We start from the raw sequence: 20,081 nt of genomic DNA on the forward strand, positions 1-20,081 counted from the left end.
CTGACCTTCACTTCCCAGTGAGCTAACAGCAGCCCCACCTTGGTCCAGTTCTTCCCAATAACATTTCTAGAAAGCCAATGCAGAGCCCCGCCTAGGCTCTCCCTGTTGTGCCTTCTACCCTAATGTCTTCCTTTGTTTCATTGTCCCCAGAATTTAAACATACTGTCAAATCCATCTGGACTCGTGTTGTGAAATCTTTCCTACACGAAGTCAAGAACCCACTCGCTACAGGCTGGCCGGAGGCAGACCTGCTCAGGGCAGGCCACTGTCCTGTCCCTCCAATAACATCTTTCACACAATCCTGGAAGGTTAAGAGGAAGATTGGCTTTGGAGAACAAGATAATGAATTGATATTAGATTTACTTTTAGTTTCTTGGACCTGTGAATTTGATATGCCAGAGGAACATACAGGTAAAGATGCCTTTGAGGCATCTGCAATAGGGAAACCCTAGCTTGGGAGAGAATTAAGGTCAAAGCCATTCATGTGGGTGGGTGTCACAGTAATGGAAATGGGAACAGCTGGGATGGTCAAAGCCAAATGTAGTTTACAAAGAGAGGGGAGGTTGTAAAAAAGAAAAAACAAAACCTGTTGTTCCTACCCTTGGGGTATTATACTAACTTCGAGATATGTTTCTCAAACTTGAGAAAAAAATGTATGGATATCCTATCAAAGGAAAAGATTTTGATTTCTTAGGTCCTAATGAGTTCAGAAATTTAAATACCGTTCACTTAGTTCATCACTCAATACCAATGCAATGGATAACATTACCTTAACCTAGGATTTTGGAAGTTGTTGACTGAGTCTAAGATTGTTACCCAAATGATTCAAAATGTGACTATCACTTTTAAAATTGACCTATAAATTACATACAGTCATACAGACAATGCAATGAACAGGTCTTGTCTTAGTTAGATGAGTTTTGGTAAACATATTTAACCATGTTCCCCACACCCCTATCAAGATGTAAAACAGTTCTATTACCTCAGAAAGTTCATTTTGGGGCTTCACAGTCAATCTCTACCTTTCCTCTAAGGAAAGAATTTCATCTACTTTAAAATTTCACATAAATGAAATCATACTCTTTCATGTCCAGCTTCTTTCACTCAGCATAATGATTTTCAGATTAATTCATGTGGTTCATTTCTTTGTATAGCTGAGCAATATTCCACAGTATGGACATACCACGATTTGTCTACCCATTTATCTGTTGAGAGATGTTTGGGTCGTTTCCAGTTTTAGGTTATTTGAATTGAGCTGCTATAAATATTCTTGTGCAAGTCTTTAGGGATATTTGCTTTCATTTCTCTTGGGTAAGGACCTAGAAATGGAATTCCTGGATCAAGGGGTAGGTATATATTTCACTTTATAATAAATTGCCAAACAGTTTTCTAAAGTGGCTTTATTATGTTATATTCACACTAGCAGTGAATGAGTATTGTAGTTGCTCAAAATGTTTGTTAGCATCTGATGGTATCAGTCTTTTTAACTTTAGCCATTCTGTTAAGTATGTAATGGTATTTCACTGTTATTATAATTTACATTTCCCTGACGTTGAGCATCTTTCTGGTACGGAACTCGAGGGGTTCGCTGCTTGGGGTATTTTATTTAAGAACAAGACTTGATTGTTCTTAGGTAGTTTATTTACTTGCAGCAAGTAAAGGAGACGGGAGATTCACATCCAAAGCTCTGTCTCCCAGAAGGGAGGCTTAGCCATTGCTTGTACAGTGGGGCCTTGACTTATGAGTGTCTGGACTAACAAGTTTTTTGAGATACCAGCTGTCTTATTTTTTGCATTGAGTTGACAGAGTAATTTGAGTTAACGAGCTCGGTCTTGGAACGAATTAAACTCCTAAGTCAAGGCCCCACTGTATATACTATTTGGTTAATTACATGCCGACTTCTTTGGAGCTGGCAAAAGGTATCAGGCTTGGTTCTGGTCAAGCTCATCTGGTTACAGCTGAGTCTGCAAAATACTGTGCTACATTTTCATATTTAGCAAGAATAGTATTTAGTAAGAACCATCTAGACCTTGAGACCCTTGTCCTGTGTTACATTTTATGTGATTATTCTGTGTTTTCATTTTGTGACATATCTGTTCAAAACTTACGCTCATTTTTAAATGATTTTTAAAAAATTACTGAATTGTAGGAGTTCTTTATCTGAATATTAGCTCTTTGCAGATATATGTATCAAGACCATTTTCCCAGTCTGTGCTTTCTGATTCATGTTTTAAATAATATCTTTTGATGAACAGAACTTTAAATGTTGTTGAGTTTTAACTTATCACTTTTTAAAAAAAATTGTAAGTTTTTCATTACTCAGACTCTCTCTCTGCATGCTACATAGAGTTTACCGTGTGCTAGGTGTGTACTCTAAGTGGGTAATATATCAAGAGTTAAGTGATATTTTTAGGTTTATCTGAATAGCCATTTTGTTGTTCAATTGTTAGAGAGCCAATAATCCGGAGCAGTGGTTTCAAAATTTAATTGAGCATATTCATCATCCTTGAAATAGTTAAAAGTAAGACCACTGTGTGCCACTCCTTCAGATTGATGTTTCATTTGCTCCGTAGTGCAGACGGTTTAGGAATCACTGATCTCTAAGTCAGTCATGTTTGGCCCAACTTATGGCTCACCCACATGCCATTTTCTGGAACAGAGGGCAGGAGAATATCAGTGGAAATGACCTGTTGCATTTGAATTTCTGCATGCTGTTGCCACCTGCCTTTTACTGACCTCTGAAATAGTTAACAAGCACCGAGGGGGAAACGCAATGGGAAAGTTTGCTCAATAGATTCTGTTGTAAGGAGGCATAATAATACAATATTTCAAAACGGGAATCAGTTGCATTGGTGTGAGTGCTTTCCAAAGGCTGGCTCTTGCTTTCCTTCTGCAAGAGAAAATTGCAAGGTCTTCACTGAGAGGTTTTATTGCTCTTGTTTCTTTAAAAAAAAAAAAAAAAGTTGGTTCTCCTAATGGTCTTGCTAATGGACCCTCACTAGTCTGGCCATGGAACAGGAAACTTCTCATTGGGTATTTTCAAGACTGCCACGGGGAATCAGCTGCCAGTTTACTGCAATGTTGAACACTGCACGAGTTTCTGGGATTGGCATCAAAATGCTAATTTAAAAGGTCGAGTGAAACCGCGGCTCACGTTTTCCCTGCCTGCACTCTCGGCAGGAAGAACAAAGAGCCAGCCAGAGGAGCCCAGAGGCTGAAACTCGCCCCAAATCTGTTTTCCTGAGATCATTTTGGAACCATGCCCGAAATGCCGGAGAACATGGAACAGGTAAGAGCTAACAGTTCAGGAAATGAGGCATTCTGGAGTTGGACTTTCTTTAAAAGCATCTTGGTGAATGTCTGCTAAAAGCCGAAATGCATGGGAGCCATTCATTTCTTTAAAACATAGAACTTTGGGACATGAAAGAATACACTAACTTTAATTATTGACCCCGTATGGAGAACTCAGCTAAGTCTCATTAATGGGGGGGGGGGGGGGGGATGCAGAACAGAACAGCAATTTCATTTACACGGTTAAATGCAGTGATGCAGGTGCAGGGTCCGTATAAATGAGGATTTTATCCACAGTGCACGCTCCAGCCTTTCTTTGTCTTGGCGTGAATGGAATCTGCTAACATAACTTTTAGCTCCAGGTCGCTCTCTTTAAATTTATAGACTTAGCCACAGCACGAACTTGGACAGTGCCTGTAAAATGATGGCTTTTTTTTTTTTTTTTTACATAGAAACTTCCATCTTTAAAGAAGATGATTACACGCACACGTACCCCCTAGAACTACCCCTACGTTTTTCCTGCAAGTATCAAAAAACTAGATTCCCCAATGCAGGTAGTAAACTTTTTGTTTCTCTCTTCTCTGAGAATCAAAGCGCTAATTGCATGGGCTTGCCCTTAACTCTTCTCCACATTGAATACTTAATTTCATTTTTCATAGATTAGATGGCAACTAGAGACTTTTAAAAACTCCCCAGTTTTTAAAGTGAGAACTAAGAGGATCTGGAATCTTCCCCCTCAGTCCCCCACTGCCCTTTGGGGCTGGGGCAGTGCTCTCACTCGAAATAAATGCTAAAGTGATGAACAGGGACAGTCTGGATGAAAACAAAAATCGGAAAGTGAGGGTCCTCGGGCTCTCTAACATTAACTGTTCCCACAAATAAGGCACGAGTTCTTGTTGGGGGGCAGGGGGGCTGGGTAGGAAAGTCACAGGACTTTTGCAAAAGGCTGCTTAGGCTCTAAAGCAAAAAGGATTTTGAAAATAGGACAAGCGTTTTGAAGTGAAAGTCACCTGATTTGTCACTTTAAAAAGCGTGATGCAGGGTGCTCAGCATTATTCTCCCCTCCCTTGGTACCTTCTTCAACTCTTGGTCCTACTTTTTAGCATCCCCGAAAGACAAACAGGCTCCTGAGGTGGTAATGGCTCATTTGCCAACACTTGTATTTTTGTCTCTTCTGAATCTCCCAAAAGACACTCCTAAGGCTCCAGGGGTGCATGTCTATTGTGCTTTCCTTCTCCCTCTTGCCTCACCGCCCCCCGCTATGACTTTGTAGAACGTCTCATCCCACTTTATGTATTACATGCCCAGTTGATTTTTTAAAATAATGTTTTTCAATGGCAGTTTATATTCGGTATTATTTTGTATTTGTATTAGTTTCAGATTGATTCTTTATGCACTGCGCAGTCTACAGACTTGAAACTCCACGCGATCCAATTCAATCCTCCCCTAGTCAAAGAAAGAAAAAGGGAAAATACATAAAATAAACAGCCTTCCTCCACCCACCCCCAAACAAAGCTTGAATTCATGGCTTGAGGCCAAGGCCTTTGTTTGGCGTGTCCCTTTAACAGTTGGCGCATGGGCGGAGAGCTCCCCCCAGCGTGCCCGCCCCTTTCCGGGGTTTCCGCACGGCGTGGCCAATCAACGGAAGCGGTCTTGGCGGCGGAAGCCGGAAGCTGTGAGCAGGTCGGCCGGGACCTCGGGGAGGCGGGCCGAGGCCTCAGAGCGGCGGCTGGCGCGGTGCTGGGCTGGAGCCGGTGGTCGTCGCTGCCGCGGCGACGCGAAGGCGGCAGGCATGGTGGGGCGGGAGAAGGAGTTCTCCGTCCACTTTGTTCCCGGGAACTGCCAGCTGGTGGAGGTGAAGGAGGGGCCTCGGGGGTCTCGCGGGAACCGGGCAGAGGCAGGGTTTTCCAGGCGCCCGGGCCCGAGTCGCCTCAGGGCGGCCCCGCGCCACCTCCTCAGCCCGGGGAGCCCGGGGCGGCGCCATGGGGTTTGTTTACCTCGGCGCACGACCGTTCCTGTTTGCTTTCCCAACCTCTGCGGCCGGAACTGAGGAAATCGGTTCCTTTTGGTGTCTCCTCTCCGCTCCCAGGAAGAAGAGGGGTTTTCTGAGCTGCCTTGGTTTTGATTCTTTCTTAAAAATTGTTTTGGATCCTTTGTTCCTCCCCCTCGGTCACACCCGCTTGTGTGTCTTAGGAAGAAGGGGGAAAGGTGGCTTTTCCGGAATAACGGTATTGAGGGTGATAACTTGAACTCTTAGTTTACACAGGACGCTGTGTTAGGCGTTGTCGTCTTCATCACTCGGAGATTGGTTTGGCTCCATTTTACGGATGAGAAAGTCGAGGCTTAGCGGGAATGCCCTTGGTCCGTGTTCATTAAGTGCATTGTGACTGGTGCTTGGGGCTTTAAACTGCGACGGAGGTGGCGGAAAGGGAAGGCTGTTGCAGTGTCCGTGTTCTGTTCAGGCTTCCCAGCGTTCATCCGTCTTCAGAATATTATCCAGCTCTGGGGATGAGACTGGTAAAATGCCCAGACCAGTAAGTCTTACGGATGTAAGAAAGGATGGAGGAAATGGCAGTTCTAGAGAGCAATGCAGAATTTTAACTCCTCTGAAATGTAGCATAGTTCGTGCTTTCATATACCTTTGGGACTTGGGAGGGGGTAGAGTTAGGGGAAAAAAAAGGGGGGGCTATTTAAACTGCTATGTTGTCCCTGTGTACCCCGAACAGGGCTGGGTGCATGTTACCTAGTGTTAGTTTTTGTTTGTGTATATCTGTATACTTTGCACAGTAGGAGCTCACGAATGTGGACTGGTTTTCCTTCAATAAAAAGCGGTACATCCGAAAGCTTGGGGCATACTTGCTGCTCTCAAAACGTGTAGAGTTGCCCTAGCTGGTTTGGCTCAGTGGGTAGAGCTTCGGCCTGCCCACCGAAGGGTCCCGGGCTAGGGGTTCCATTCTGGTCAAGGGCAGGTACCACGGTTGCAGGCTGGATCCCCTCCCGACCTGTGGGAGGCAGCCGATCCCTGTGTGTCTCTCACATCCTTGTTTCTCTCTCTCTCTCTCCTCTCCCTTCTATTCTCTTTAAAAACCAGTGGGAAAATATCCTCAGGTGAGGATTAACAAAACACAACACTGCAACACAAAAATCTGTGGAAGGAGGGTCTTACAGTTGGTGTGAGCGAAGCAGACTGGTGGTTTCTGTGAATACTGCCTGGGGCGCACAGTAGGGTGACAGGAGCGAGACCAGTGTCAACCAGGAGGTAGTCACAGGGTTCTAAAAAGTCGCTTCAAGCCCCGGAATGTCTCCTCAGTGACCTGCCTTGAGGGGGAGTCTTGTGGGGATCAATGAAAGACATGACTATGGAACTGCTAAATTGGAGAAGTTCTGGAGAATGGCAAAGTATTGTTGTATTTACCACTAGCATTTAAGAAGAGCCCTCTCTAGGTTGTTAGTGATTTTTCACCCTGCTTTTCCTCTGACATGCTTAATTCCAGTGTGTTAAGTTAGACATCACTGTTTGGGGTTATTCTGAAGGAGCCATTTATCTTTCCTTACAATTTGGTATTTGATTAGATAGCATAACAATAATGGTAGTTCCACATCTATGATGATAAAAGCGTAATATGCTAATTAGACCAGAAGTCGACTTTCCAGATGAGCCGGGGCTGCCAGGGAAGCCCGGGTCCGGTGTCAGAGGGAAGCTGGTGCTGGCAGCCGGGGGAAGGAACGCCTACTCTTGCAGGGATTTTGTGCATCTGGCCTCTAGTTTAGTTACATGATGTGTTTACTTTTTCAAGAATTTTTTTTCGTATCTGAAAATGTGGCATCTGATATTAGTGAATTCTGTACATCTAAGATTCTATACAATAAGAGAAAGAAATATGTTCAGACTAAAAGTAATGTTTGATATAATTTACCTATAGGTAAGAAAAATTGATACAGAATTTTTAGGCTCACAAAATATTTCCAGTTCTTGATTGTGGTTTTGATGGAACTAGACAGTTTTTTATTCTTCCATTCTGAGTCTCTCAGAGTGTTTGGATGTTCCTGTGTTTTGCAGGATTAAATTTATAGAGTAACAAACAGTCCAAAGTAATTTTCAGAAGAATATTTATTTTCTTCTTAAAATAAAAAAGAAAAACAGTATGCTTTCAAAAGCTTTAGTAGAGTTCTGTTTATATATAGAAACTCAAAAATAAGTTATTTTTGTTTGGCATCTTTTAATTTCAAAGTGAAGCGTATTTTATTTGTCACCCACCAAATAAACTTATAATCCAAATGGAGAAATCTTGTCTTGACCCCTATAGTGGTGACAGAAGGTGCTCATTGAGTCTCTAGAGACTATGAAAAGAGTAAAACTTAATATAAGTAAATTCAGCCTCTGTTGACCCCTTTGTGATAAGGATAATAGGGGAAATGTCTGAATTGAAGAACTATACAGCCGGGAGAGCCTTAGTCACCTTGTCCAAATGCCTCGTTTTACCAATGAGGAGTTAGATAGAGATGAAGTAACTTCTCAGTGGCACAGTTCTTGGCAGAGCAGCTAAAATTTAACTGTCATGAAACCAAATGGAAGTTTAAAGGATTGAGACAAGACTCATTATGTATTTGCCTGGATCATAGAAGCAAGAAGACCCAAGTTCTAGTCTTAACCTTTTCCTTTTATTGTGGACAAACCCTTTAACATCTCTGGACTTCAGGTCCTTCCTTTTGGAAATCTATCTGCCCTGCCTAACAAGGCTGTTATGAACAAAAGGTATGATGTAGGTTTATATGACACTTGATGGTTTTCAAATATAAGTTTGTGCAGAATGATTTATGTTTCAGGAAGTGCTTGCACTTCCGATCTCTGCTTTTTTAATAAAAAGAAAAATTTTAAGCATTGACATATGACCATATTTCCCCAGGGTATAGAGTATAAGTTTTCCATGCATCTCCCATCCTTTTTTAAAGTTGTGTATTCTCTAAAGAGCTTTTCTGTGCTTGTAACAGTACTGCATTTCATCAAGTCTAAGATGCTCTCGATTATAAAATCATCTGGCTCTTATTTTAAGCTGCACTAAAAAGCAGACAGCACAGCCAAACTATGACATTCATAAGATGCATCTCTATTTTATTCATTGACATAAGATGTTGCAATGAGGGAAAAGTATGCTTCAGAGTCAGTGGAGTATGCAGACATCTTAATTTACTGTTTACTTTATGGATTGCATAATGCTTGTTCTTTGACTTCAAATTTTCCTTTTTTTAAAAAAAAATATTTTTATTGATTTCTGAGAAGAAGGGAGAGAGAGAGAGAAACATCAATGATTGGCTGCCTCCGTCCGGCATGGCACCTACTGGGGATTGAGCCCCAAACCTGACACATGCGCTGACCAGGAATCAAACCTCAGTCACTGAGTCACATTGGCGGGGCTAATTTTTCTATTTAAGGGGGAAAGATGTCACGTCTAGAAAGATAGATGGCAATTTTTTGAATAAGGGAAATTTATTTTGAGAAAAGCCTTGCTCTTTCCTGAAGTTCAAGATGACAGTTCTCAAAGTGCAGCTCCCAAATCTATTCATTCCTTTGCTTTAGAAGTAAAAAGTGAGAAGCTCAGAAGGAACCACATTGGAGCTCTCTTAACAGTATTTCCCCAGGGATGTTTATTGTACTTATCCTGTGTAAATCGTTTTTTGATTGTATCTCTGTTAGACTTCCCATGTTTTCTCTTTATGTTCAGTCTTTGAAGAACTGTTTTCTTGCCAAAATGTAAAGAAAATACTTTGCTGGCTGAAATCCTTATTTTCATAGATCATTTGGCTGTGAGCCAAGTTTTGCAACAGAAAACCTAGATGAATTTTCCTTCCACTTGTAAAAAGTTATGAAATTGGTTGATCTAAGAAAAAAAATAATATCCTTTAGAATTTACCTTTACATTGTCCCTGTCAGCCTCTCATTTCAGGTTTTTCCTATGATGGAAGTACCTGATTTGGGTAGCCTGTTTTTTTTTTTGTTTGTTTGTTTTTTTAATGTAGAGTCTGCTGACTTATTCAGCCGAACTAAGGGCTAATGAAAGGTCTTTGGTTGGTGTATGCATCTTTAAAGTTTTGACATCTCAGAATTAGTTGCCTGTAACAACACTTTGAAATAAAAAGTCTTCAGGATGATAAAATTTAATAAAACTTAAGTTGCTGACTTTATTCAAGATTTTAGGAGGAAATTTGCTGTTACCATCTTGGCATTATTTCCTAAATAGTAGTTCCTTTTAATTTTTATGTGTAAGGAATTTTTTCTTTTTCACAGATGCAACACATACCAGTTGAGAATATTTTCATGTTGTTGTTTTTCTCTTATCCTCTATATCTGTGTTTACTAGTTTAATTGGTCTGTGCAGGTACATTTAGAGTTTTAATTCAGGAACATTTACCAGTTTAGTTAAACTTAGGATATTAGTGCCATAAGGATCAAAATTATTTTTCCTTCACATAAATTCCTGTGGACTGTGACTTCTCTCACTCAGACCTATCAAAATATGATATATCAGTGAAATTTTAAAGAAAACTTGGGGTTAAAAACTGGGAACCGAAAATGTTAACTTGTAAACATTGGTGGAATAAAGCCCAAATATTTAATCAGGCCATAAAATAAGCATAAACCTAATTGTGGATTTTATAAACAGAAAAACATAATTAAAGTTGCTGTTTATTGCTCATTTGGACATCATTGATTATAAAATTAAGATTTTTTTATTAACATAAGAAATCACAGTCTTTTTGACTAGCTAATTACTGGCCATATCATCTTAGGTTTTTATTTGGGGGGTAAGATTATTAAAACTCAAGTGATGTACTTATCGATGCAGTTGACTGATCTTTGTTCTTAAGACTTGGCTTATAGATATGGGACATGAAGCAAACTACTCAGACTTGAAGTATTTAGTGGATGATGATGTTGACTAATATTGTTGAGAGAATATTTTCAAAGAAAATGCTTTTTCTTCCCCTTCACCTTTTAGGAGGAAGTTAATGTCCCCAATAGGCGTGTTCTGATTACTGGTGCCACTGGGCTTCTTGGCAGAGCTGTGTACAAAGAATTTCATCAGAATAATTGGCATACCGTTGGCTGTGGTTTTAGAAGAGCAAGACCAAAATTTGAACATGTTAATCTATTGGATGCGAATGCGGTTCATCACATCATTTATGATTTTCAGGTATGGTTTAGTCTGTTTACTTTAACAAATGTAAACCATGTTAAGAATCATCTGGCCCAGCCAGCATGGCTTGGTGGTTGAGTGTTGACCTATGAAGCAGGAGGTCAAGGTTTGATTCCTGGTCAGGGCACATGCCTAGGTTGCAGGCTCGATCCCCAGTGGGGTGTGCAGGAGGCAGCCGATCAATGATTCTCTCTCCCTCTCCCTTCCTCTCTGAAATCAAGAAAACAAACAAACATCTGGATGACATAGAAAATCTTGCTCTCAAGAAAGTTACTGTACTTAGACTCTAATCTATTAAGCAACAATATAGAATACACTTTTTAAAAAAAAATCTTTATTGTTTAAAGCAGGAGTCCTCAAACTACGGCCCGCAGGCCACATGCAAATACAAATATTATATTTGTTCCCGTTTTGTTTTTTTACTTCAAAAGAAGATATGTGCAGTGTGCATAGGAATTTGTTCATAGTTTTTTTTAAACTATAGTCCAGCCCTCCAACGGTCTGAGGGACAGTGAACTGGCCCCCTGTTTAAAAAGTTTGAGGACCCCTGGCTTAAAGTATTATATATGTCTCCTTTTTCCTCCATTGACCTCTCCCCAGTACACTTTAAGCATGGCAGAGTATATGAAATCCTTAAAATGATTAGGTTGACAAAAGATAGAATATAAAGCATTTTATTTAAAAAAGTATGCTTCTGAAGTACTCTTCTAAGTAGCACTTTTGATACAACTGTATTTTTTAAAAATATATTTTTATTGATTTCAGAAAGGAAGGGAGAAAGAGAGATAGAAACATCAGTGATGAGAGAGAATCATTGATTGGCTGCCTCCTGCATGCCCCACACTGGGGATAGAGCCCGCAACCAGGGCGTATGTCCTGATCGGAATCAAACCGTGACTTCCTGGTTTAACCACTGAGCCGCACTGGCTAGGCATATGCAGCTTTTAAAAAATAATGTCTGTATACCTTACAACACTGTAAAATGGACAGTATTTCCATTTTAGGGATGACAAAGGCTCAGGGATGTTAAAGAATATGTTGGCCACGGTCACAGTAAAGTTCCAGAAAACTTTAATTTCTGTTCTACCTCTAATCGAATCGAAAGTTTTAGTTTTTTTTCTAAAAATAATGGATCAAGTAACACCTGCATTAGAATTTTTTGGGAAACTTGTTCTTACGACTCTCCCAGAGATTTTAATTCAGTAACTCAGTTATGGGACCCGGAGCTCTACATTTAAGAAGCACCACAGATTGTACACATTCAAGCCTGAGAACAACTAAGACCGTGCTTCCTCAAGCAGTTGTTGAGAGGGGGCAGTTTGTATGTGGGGAGGCCAGCCTGCCTGTCAGTGTTCTTCCCAGATCTTAGCTGCGGCTCCACTCCTGTGGGAAGTAGGTGCCCCTTCTCTGCAAACCACCCTCTTCATTTCTGTCTGGACTTCTCTCACGTGATGGTGAAACTGTTTCTTTATATGTCTTTCTTTTCCACTAGATCAGCGGTTCTCAACCTTGGCTGCACATTAGAATCACCTGGGAATCCTTTTAAAATCCTGATTCTGGAGGATGAGGCCCAGAAACCAGGATTTTAAAAAGATTCCCAGGTGATTCTAATGTGCAGCCAAGGTTGAGAACCACTGCACTAGATGATGAAGTCCTGCTCCTTGGACAGTGCTTAGCATATAGGTGGTATTCTGAATGCTCAGCTGGGAAAATAATTTTTATAGATAGTTGATTTTCTTCAAATGAATAGTCTAAGAGATTTGAACTTATGAATTTGATTTGCAGTTGATATTCCTCTCCCTTTAACATAGATTTATTAAGATTTAAGTCATATTAATCACACAAATGATAGCTCTTTTCTCCCATCTGAATTTGGGGATGTATTTCTAAATATAGTAGTTGACACAGATGTTTGTGTGATTTTCCCTAGGGATTGCCAAATTGCTCTTTTCAGAGCGTTTATGTATGTATGTATTTATTTATTTAATCCTCACCCAAGGATGTTTTTCATTGATTTCAGAGAGAAAGGAAGGAAGGGGGGAGGGCAGGAGGGGGGAGGGGGAAAGGAGGGAGGGAGAGAGGAGAGAGAAACGTTATTAAGAGGGAGAAATGTCAGTTGGTTGAGCCCCAATCAGAGATCAAAACCCTGACCCTTTGGTGATGGAACAACACTCTAACCAACTGAGCCACACTGGCCAGGTGTCTACATAAAATTTTATGGAAGTTCAAGCCTTGAAAAAGGGGAGCGTGACAAATACAATGATTCTTTAGTTGAAGGAATGTTGAACTTAACATTGTTCTAGAATTAAATCACTGTTGGAAGGCTGTGGTTCCTCTGTTTTATTTCTTTTTTGGGTTAAAAATCAATGCTTAACTTCCAGCCCCATGTCATAGTACACTGTGCAGCAGAGAGAAGGCCAGATGTTGTAGAAAATCAGCCAGATGCTGCTGCTCAACTCAATGTGGATGCTTCTGGGAATTTAGCAAAGGAAGCAGGTAATGACTACTTCATAAAATCATTTTATAAAATATTAAATGATTGCTGAGTTTGTAAAGATTAGACTTGTATAGATTGCTTATAAGAGATTTGTCTATATATGATACATATGAGAATATCATATATAAGCTATTAAAAATTACAGATAAGATTAATGTGATATTTTAATTTTAATACTTTTTTGTTTTGTTTTTTGTTTGTAGCTGCAATTGGAGCATTTCTAATCTATATTAGCTCAGATTATGTTTTTGATGGAACAAATCCTCCTTATAGAGAGGAAGATATACCAAGTCCCTTAAATCTATATGGCAAAACAAAATTAGAAGGAGAAAAGGCTGTTCTGGAGAACAATTTAGGTAAGACACAACAATCTCTTTAGCCGCAGATTTGTTTTGGGGATTACTTTTTGTTTATGATGTGTGTGTGTGTGTAATTTAAAAAAAAAATCGGTCAGCCAAAACTGGTTTGGCTCGGTGGACAGAGCGTCCGCCTGTGGACTGAAGGGTCCCAGGTTCGATACCGGTCAAGGGCATAAACCTTGGTTGCAGGCACATCCCCAGTAGGAGGTGTGCGCCCTAATAAGAGAGAAATATGTAAATTGGTTATCACTCCGCCACACCTACCAGCCAATTAGGATGAGTATGCAAATTAACCCAACAAAGATGGTGGGTTAATTTGCATACTCAGACACGGAGTGAAGACTGAAGGCTCCGAGAGCGAAGAATGAAGACGACTGAAGACTGAAGAGGCTTGGCTTCTCTGCTGCGGCTGGAATGGTGAAGCCAAACCTAGCTGCAGGCCACCGGAGCGGAGAAGCCTAGCCTTGAGGCTTGGCTTCTCCGCTGCGGACGGACCAAAGGCCTGGGTCCCAGGTGCCGGAGGAAAACCGGTGCCTGCAGCTAGGGGAAGGAAGGCCTATTGCACGAATCTTCGTGCAGCGGGCCTCTAGTGTAGTTAATAAAAAAAGAAAAATAATTTTAGAAATCTTAAAGAATTTGTGAATTTTTCCAGATTTTTCCCTAGTATCACTATGTACATATTGTGTATAGGAAAAATAAATTATACAGTACAAATTTTTGTAATCTGGTTTTAAAAATGAGCCAATATCATTTCTCTTAGATTGAGGTCTTCTGTTATTTGTGTGGTTTTTCTTTTCTATGTGTGTTTGTGTATACATCTGTATATACACATGTATGTGCTGATTATAAAAGGTATGTACCCTCCTTGCAAAAGAATTTTGTAAAATTTGAAATTGTAAGGAGTGAAAGTTCTCTTCCATTGCTGCCTCAGAGAGAAGCACTGAGTGTGGTTATGTATGCATGCATTTTTTGTGGATTTTGAAAATGTGTGCATATTGTTTTGTACTTGGTATGTGTGTGTGTCCCCTCATATACTTGCATTTTAGTACAGATGGAGCCATCACTTGGATATCTATTTCCTATCAGTGGCTGCATTGTACTTAATTTAATGATCCCTATACTAAAACTATTGCTTTTGTCCTTGAGAAGCATCCTCTAGTATAGATACTAATAGATATTTCATTTATCAGGCTTTTTTTTTTTTTTTTTTTGGTATTGTAAAGTATCCTCAAATTACTTATCTATACATGGTTGTCTAATAAGTTAATTTAATTAAACTGTTTGATTTTCAATTAAAGTGTCAATTATCTAGTCTGTTGTAACCCCTCATTAGGGACCAACATAAAATCTAAATACATCATAATTCTTTAATCAGTGGTTTCAAGAATTATGTGGTAAATACTCACATACTCTTTATATAGATTCACCAATTGCCAATGTTTGCCACATGTGTTTTGTACATAATTTTTTTTTTCTGTATTAAGAATCAGTTGCATTTTACTCCAAAATACTTTACTGGGTATCTTCTAACCAGGATGCTCTTTACATAATTACAATGTAATTATCACACTCAGGAAATTAAACATTACTGTCATATAATATAGAGTCTATATAGGAATTTTCCCAGTTGTCCCAGTAATGTCCTTTATTGCATTTTATTTTTTAATCTAGGATCCAATCAAGGATCACTCATTGCATTTAGTTGTCATTATCAGTTTTATTTTTAATGATCATAATAATGAAGAAATTATGTGTAAAAATACCCCAAATGAGAGAACATTTAAAAACACTCAAGATGACATTTGTTAAATGGCCATTATTACAGTGAGCTGTGTCATTTTGGTCTATTGTAAGTTTTCTACAGTATTGTTTAAATCCACATAATATGATTTTACATCAAAACTTAACCAGTCAGCTTTAAAATATTAACCTGCTTCATTTCTAGGAGCTGCTGTTTTGAGAATTCCTATTCTGTATGGAGAAGTTGAAAAGCTAGAGGAGAGTTCTGTGACTGTTATGTTTGATAAAGTGCAGTTCAGCAATAAGTCAGCGAACATGGACCACTGGCAGCAGAGGTTCCCAACGCACGTTAAGGACGTAGCCTCTGTGTGTCGTCAGCTGGCAGAGAAGAGAATGCTGGTGAGAATCTTTGCAAGGAAGATTTTCTAACTTCCATCTTAGTAAAATCCTGTTAATGAGCGGAAGTTAAAGTGCTTTATTTCTACTTTTTAAATTTTTTTATGATTTTTCAATTGGAGTTTACATTCAGTATTATTTTGTATTAGTTTCAGGTGTACAGCACAGTGGTTAGACAATCATATACTTGAAAAAGGGTTCCCTCCCCCAAAATAAAAAATAAAATAGTGTTCCCCCAATATTTCCAGTACCCAACTGGTACCATACAGTTATTCTAATAATATTGACTCTATTTCCTATGCTGTACTTTATAAAGTGCTTTTTTAAAACTGTAAGGAGAGCAAGCAAAAATAGTTTACAGATAGATAGTAGGCTATATTTATGAGTTACAAAAATACACCCTTGTGTTTGCATTTCTCAAATACTACAGATCCCATCTGTCATTCTTTTACTACAAGATGACTTGAAAACTTGTATTCTTTGGGTAACAAAGTAATCTAAAGTCCTAAGAATTTTGATTAAGCACTGTGTAATGTTGAAGAAGATTCTACATAGGAATTCACAATTTCAGCCACTTTAGGAGTTAAATATTTGAATATCTTGGAGCTAAATAGAGTATTCATAAAGAGATTAGAGACTGATTTATTTTAGAATAATAGTATGACTATACTTTTAACAAAATTTTATATATATCTTAACTATGTACTCTGACAGTATTTGATAATGTTATAACTAATTAGCTCATCTTGAAAAATAGTTCTATTAAGGTTTGTCTTTAGCTTAGAATAATTAGAAATACTCATTATATTGAATTATGCTTCCATAAAAATCTGTAATCATTTTACATCTCGCTAAGTAAAATAGTCACCTATATTTTTATTTTAAAAAATATTCAAGGCTACAGTCTAGAAATTGCTTTTCATGTTAGTTGGGAATATACTTGATTTTAGATATCTTGTGGAGAACATTCCAGAAAGGAGAGATTTTAATTTCTGGGCCTTTTGATTACCTTTCTTGTCAAACCTACCATTCAACTCAAATCAGAAAGTTAAAACTATTTTGAATTTTGTGTCCTTGTCAGGATCCATCAATTAAGGGAACTTTTCACTGGTCTGGAAATGAACAGATGACAAAGTATGAAATGGCATGTGCAATTGCAGACGCCTTCAACCTCCCCAGCAGTCACTTACGACCAGTAAGTATATGATATTTAAAGCCTCGCTTTTTGAAATTTCAGAACTAACACTGTAGTGTGTATTATTGATAACATTTCCTTGTTGCTTTGGAAGTATTGGTAACTTCCATTTTCTGGTATTAATCACAGTGACCCTCGCTTGTATGTGGCAATTTATATTGTTAATTTTCTCTAAATTATTATGCATAAAGGAGCCAATCAGTATTGGTGACATTTATAGAAAATGTATTGTCTTGATTATAGCAGCTTTTTTAAAAAAATAAATATTTTTCCAGGGATCAAATAAGATTTGTACTGAGGGCTAAATGAAGTAGAGAATATAAAACCTCAACATGTAGCCTTTCATGTGTTTTTTATGTTTTCTTTTTATTTTTCTTTCAAGATAACTGACAGTCCTGTCTTAGGAGCCCAACGTCCAAAAAATTCTCAGCTTGACTGCTCCAAATTGGAGACCTTGGGAATTGGCCAGCGAACACCGTTTCGAATTGGAATCAAAGAGTCACTCTGGCCCTTCCTCATTGATAAGAGATGGAGACAAACGGTCTTTCACTAGTGTATGTGTTGTCTTTTTTTTTTCAACGATAGAGTATGTGGCACTTTCTAAAGGAAATAGTTTTGTATGAGTGCTCTTTAGTTGTGACTTAGGATCTTTCAGGTAAACGATGCTCTTGCACTAGTGAAATCGTGTAAAGAAACTGAGGTCAATAATGCCTTGCTTGATGTAATTGATGCTTCTTTTTATCATTTTGTTTGTTCTGGCTTAATTTGCTGTTTGAATGTAGTAGATTATGATTCTTCAGTATTTGTGAGCCGGGATGAAACAGATCTGCTGTAGACTTTATTTTTGAGGGAGTGGGGATGAAATGCATTGTACATTCCTCAAACCTCTACATTTTCAGGACTATTGCAGCTGTTGACCCTTTTCTGTTTTAAAGTGTTAAATACTATGAAAATCATTGGTGTTCATTATTTGCTTTGCTTGAGCCCAGATCAAAATGTTTGAAGAAAGAAACTTTATTTTTGCAACTTAAGTGTGGTTTTTATGCTTGAGATATTTCTACATGTCATGTATATTGTCACTCCTGCAGCTCCATGCCTCCTGCTTGTGTAGCAGTGTATGGTGAACACTTGAAAGAGAGTGTGTGTATGTGTCTGTATTTTTAAATATATATAAAACTGTTGTTTTCACTCCATGTCACTAAGTGATATTTCATATGTATGGTTATACTGATAATAATGGGCCTTGTAAGTCTTTTGACCATTCAAAATAATAATAAATGTGTACTACTGGCATGGGAATGCTGAGTTTGCTTATATTTCTTTTTTTAAATGTAAGGACCAACCATATAGACTGATTGTTATTTTGTTGCTTTAATTTTTAAAAATTACATTATTACCATCTGCTGCATACAAGAGAAAGTAGTTAAAATATATATTGAGATACAAAACACTAACACACACCAGGAAACTACCACTTGAGATCTAAATTGTTCCAGATATTATGTCAACTGTGTCAGCTGGTTGTTTTTTACTAAAATAACTAGTGACATATATGTTACATATTTACATAGAACGTTTTTTCTGAAGAATGCAGAATATCTGAATATATTATCTGCACTAAGTGATACTCAGGTGACCTTAGCCTCAACAATATCTTTGGTTCTTAGGAAGGTATGACTTGGCTTCTATTCGGGGGTCCGTGCACACCCTAGTTTCAGATTTTCTGGTATCACTCATGGGGTATTCTTTCCCTAGATAATGATCTTATTCTCTCACTGGATAAAATGTCCTAATTTACTTAGAATTTGAGGTTTAAAGAAAAGAGCCAATTGGGGAGATTTGGTTAAAGCAGCAATTCCCAAACCATGCTATCTATGTTTATCATGAACTAGGGGAATATTCACCAATCGATACTTAAGCCCTCACCTGGGCCCACTGAAATAGAATTTCTGGCCTTGATGTTTGCTAATTTAGTTTTAAATGTTCCCCACGTGCTTCTAAGGTAGCCAGCCTGGCACATATATTTGAAGCATTCTGTTTCTTTAAGTTCATTTCATGTGGTACAAAATTCAAATTTTTAGATTTGGAAAAACCTTTCTCATTCTCTAGCCACCAATCCTTCCAACTGTGGAGGAAACCAGTGTAGATAAGATTCTGGTATGTTTCTAGAGATGTTCCGCGTATATAAGACTACACTCGCAAAACATGTATGTGTTCACACTCGCCGTCCCTTCTTTATTTTCACAAAGAGTAGCATAGTACACATTTTCTTTCACTTTATTTTTTCATTTAATATGGAATTTGTTTATATTAATTACAAAGGAAGTCCCTGTTCTCTTTTTGAAATTTCAATCTTACAGAAAAATTGCCCTAACAGTATAGAATGCCTGTATTCCCCTTTCTATATTCCCCAGTTGTCAACATTTAGCCACATTTATTATTTTTTCTTTATATATATATACACAGAAGAGAGTATTATCTGTTTTCCTGAACCAGTTAAGAGCAAGTTGCGGCCATGGTGCCAAATCACCCACTTTATCGTATGTAAACTTAACAATGCCTTATAAAAATAAGAATTCACTTCCACATAACCCTGTAATATAACCATCAAAACTCAAGCAGTTAATTTTGATAAAATTGTTTGATCCGCATTGATAGCTCCAATTCTGGTCTTGCTCTGGAGGGTTTCTTTTAGCTTCCCTCCTTCCATATTTGCAGCTCCTTTATTCATTTGTTCATGTCATCGATAAGAATCATTTTCTGATCACACCAGGTCCCCACTGGTCCCCTCATCACCCAGGCCTCCTTGAGCCAGGTGAGCATTCCTGAGCCCTGGGCCCTGGTCCTGATGTCAAACCTAGGCCGTTTGACCTTTCAATATAAATCCTTCACTATTTCATTGCTGTCTCTTACCCATTACCGCTTTCATTCTACTTCATGGATATTACACCTGTAGTCTGATGGTGGTAGGTTGAGTAATACCCCCCAAACCAACATGTCCGTGTCCTAATCTCCAGATCTGTGAATGACACTATATGACAAAAGGGACTTTGCAATTAAGAATCGTGAATGAGATTATCCGGGTGGGTTCAGTGTAATCACAGGCAGGGGAGTAGATAAATAGATCACAGAAGTCACAGAAGCAAGAGGTTGGAGTGATGATGCCAGGATGAGGTCACAAGCCAAAGAATCTAGGCAGTCTCCAGATAATAAAAAAGGCAAGGAAACATTCACCCCTAGGGCCTCTGGATGGAGCAGGACCCTGCCAACAGCACCTTGATTTTGGGCCAGTGAACCCCATTTCAGACTAATGACCTCTAGAACTGAAAGATAATAGATTTGTACTGTTTAAGCCACCAAATTTGTGGTATTATGTTACAGTAGCAATAGGAAACTAATAAACTGAT

General features: G+C 38.7%; 1 protein-coding gene across 4 annotated transcripts; it reads left to right on the forward strand.

Annotated features, from left to right (window-relative positions):
• The first annotated feature begins 2,965 nt into the window (after window positions 1-2,965).
• On the forward strand, window positions 2,966-17,973 carry MAT2B (methionine adenosyltransferase 2 non-catalytic beta subunit). Of its 4 annotated transcripts, XM_081092298.1 has the most exons (8): window positions 3,168-3,289; window positions 3,744-3,845; window positions 10,290-10,484; window positions 12,869-12,983; window positions 13,188-13,340; window positions 15,289-15,482; window positions 16,561-16,674; window positions 17,057-17,973. In XM_081092298.1, exons 2-8 carry the CDS (start codon window positions 3,840-3,842, stop codon window positions 17,225-17,227), a joined length of 948 nt encoding a protein of 315 aa, XP_080948424.1. In that variant the 5' UTR covers window positions 3,168-3,289; window positions 3,744-3,839; the 3' UTR covers window positions 17,228-17,973. The 4 variants fall into 4 exon arrangements, with proteins under 4 accessions (XP_080948422.1, XP_080948424.1, XP_080948421.1 ...); XM_081092296.1 differs by lacking the exon at window positions 3,744-3,845 and having other exon boundaries at window positions 2,966-3,289; XM_081092295.1 differs by lacking the exons at window positions 3,168-3,289; window positions 3,744-3,845 and adding an exon at window positions 4,953-5,146.
• The last annotated feature ends 2,108 nt before the right edge of the window (window positions 17,974-20,081 follow it).

The sequence above is a fragment of the Myotis nattereri genome (genome assembly GCF_964212035.1).
Source record: "Myotis nattereri genome assembly, chromosome: 5".
Classification (NCBI taxonomy): Eukaryota; Metazoa; Chordata; class Mammalia; order Chiroptera; family Vespertilionidae; genus Myotis; species Myotis nattereri.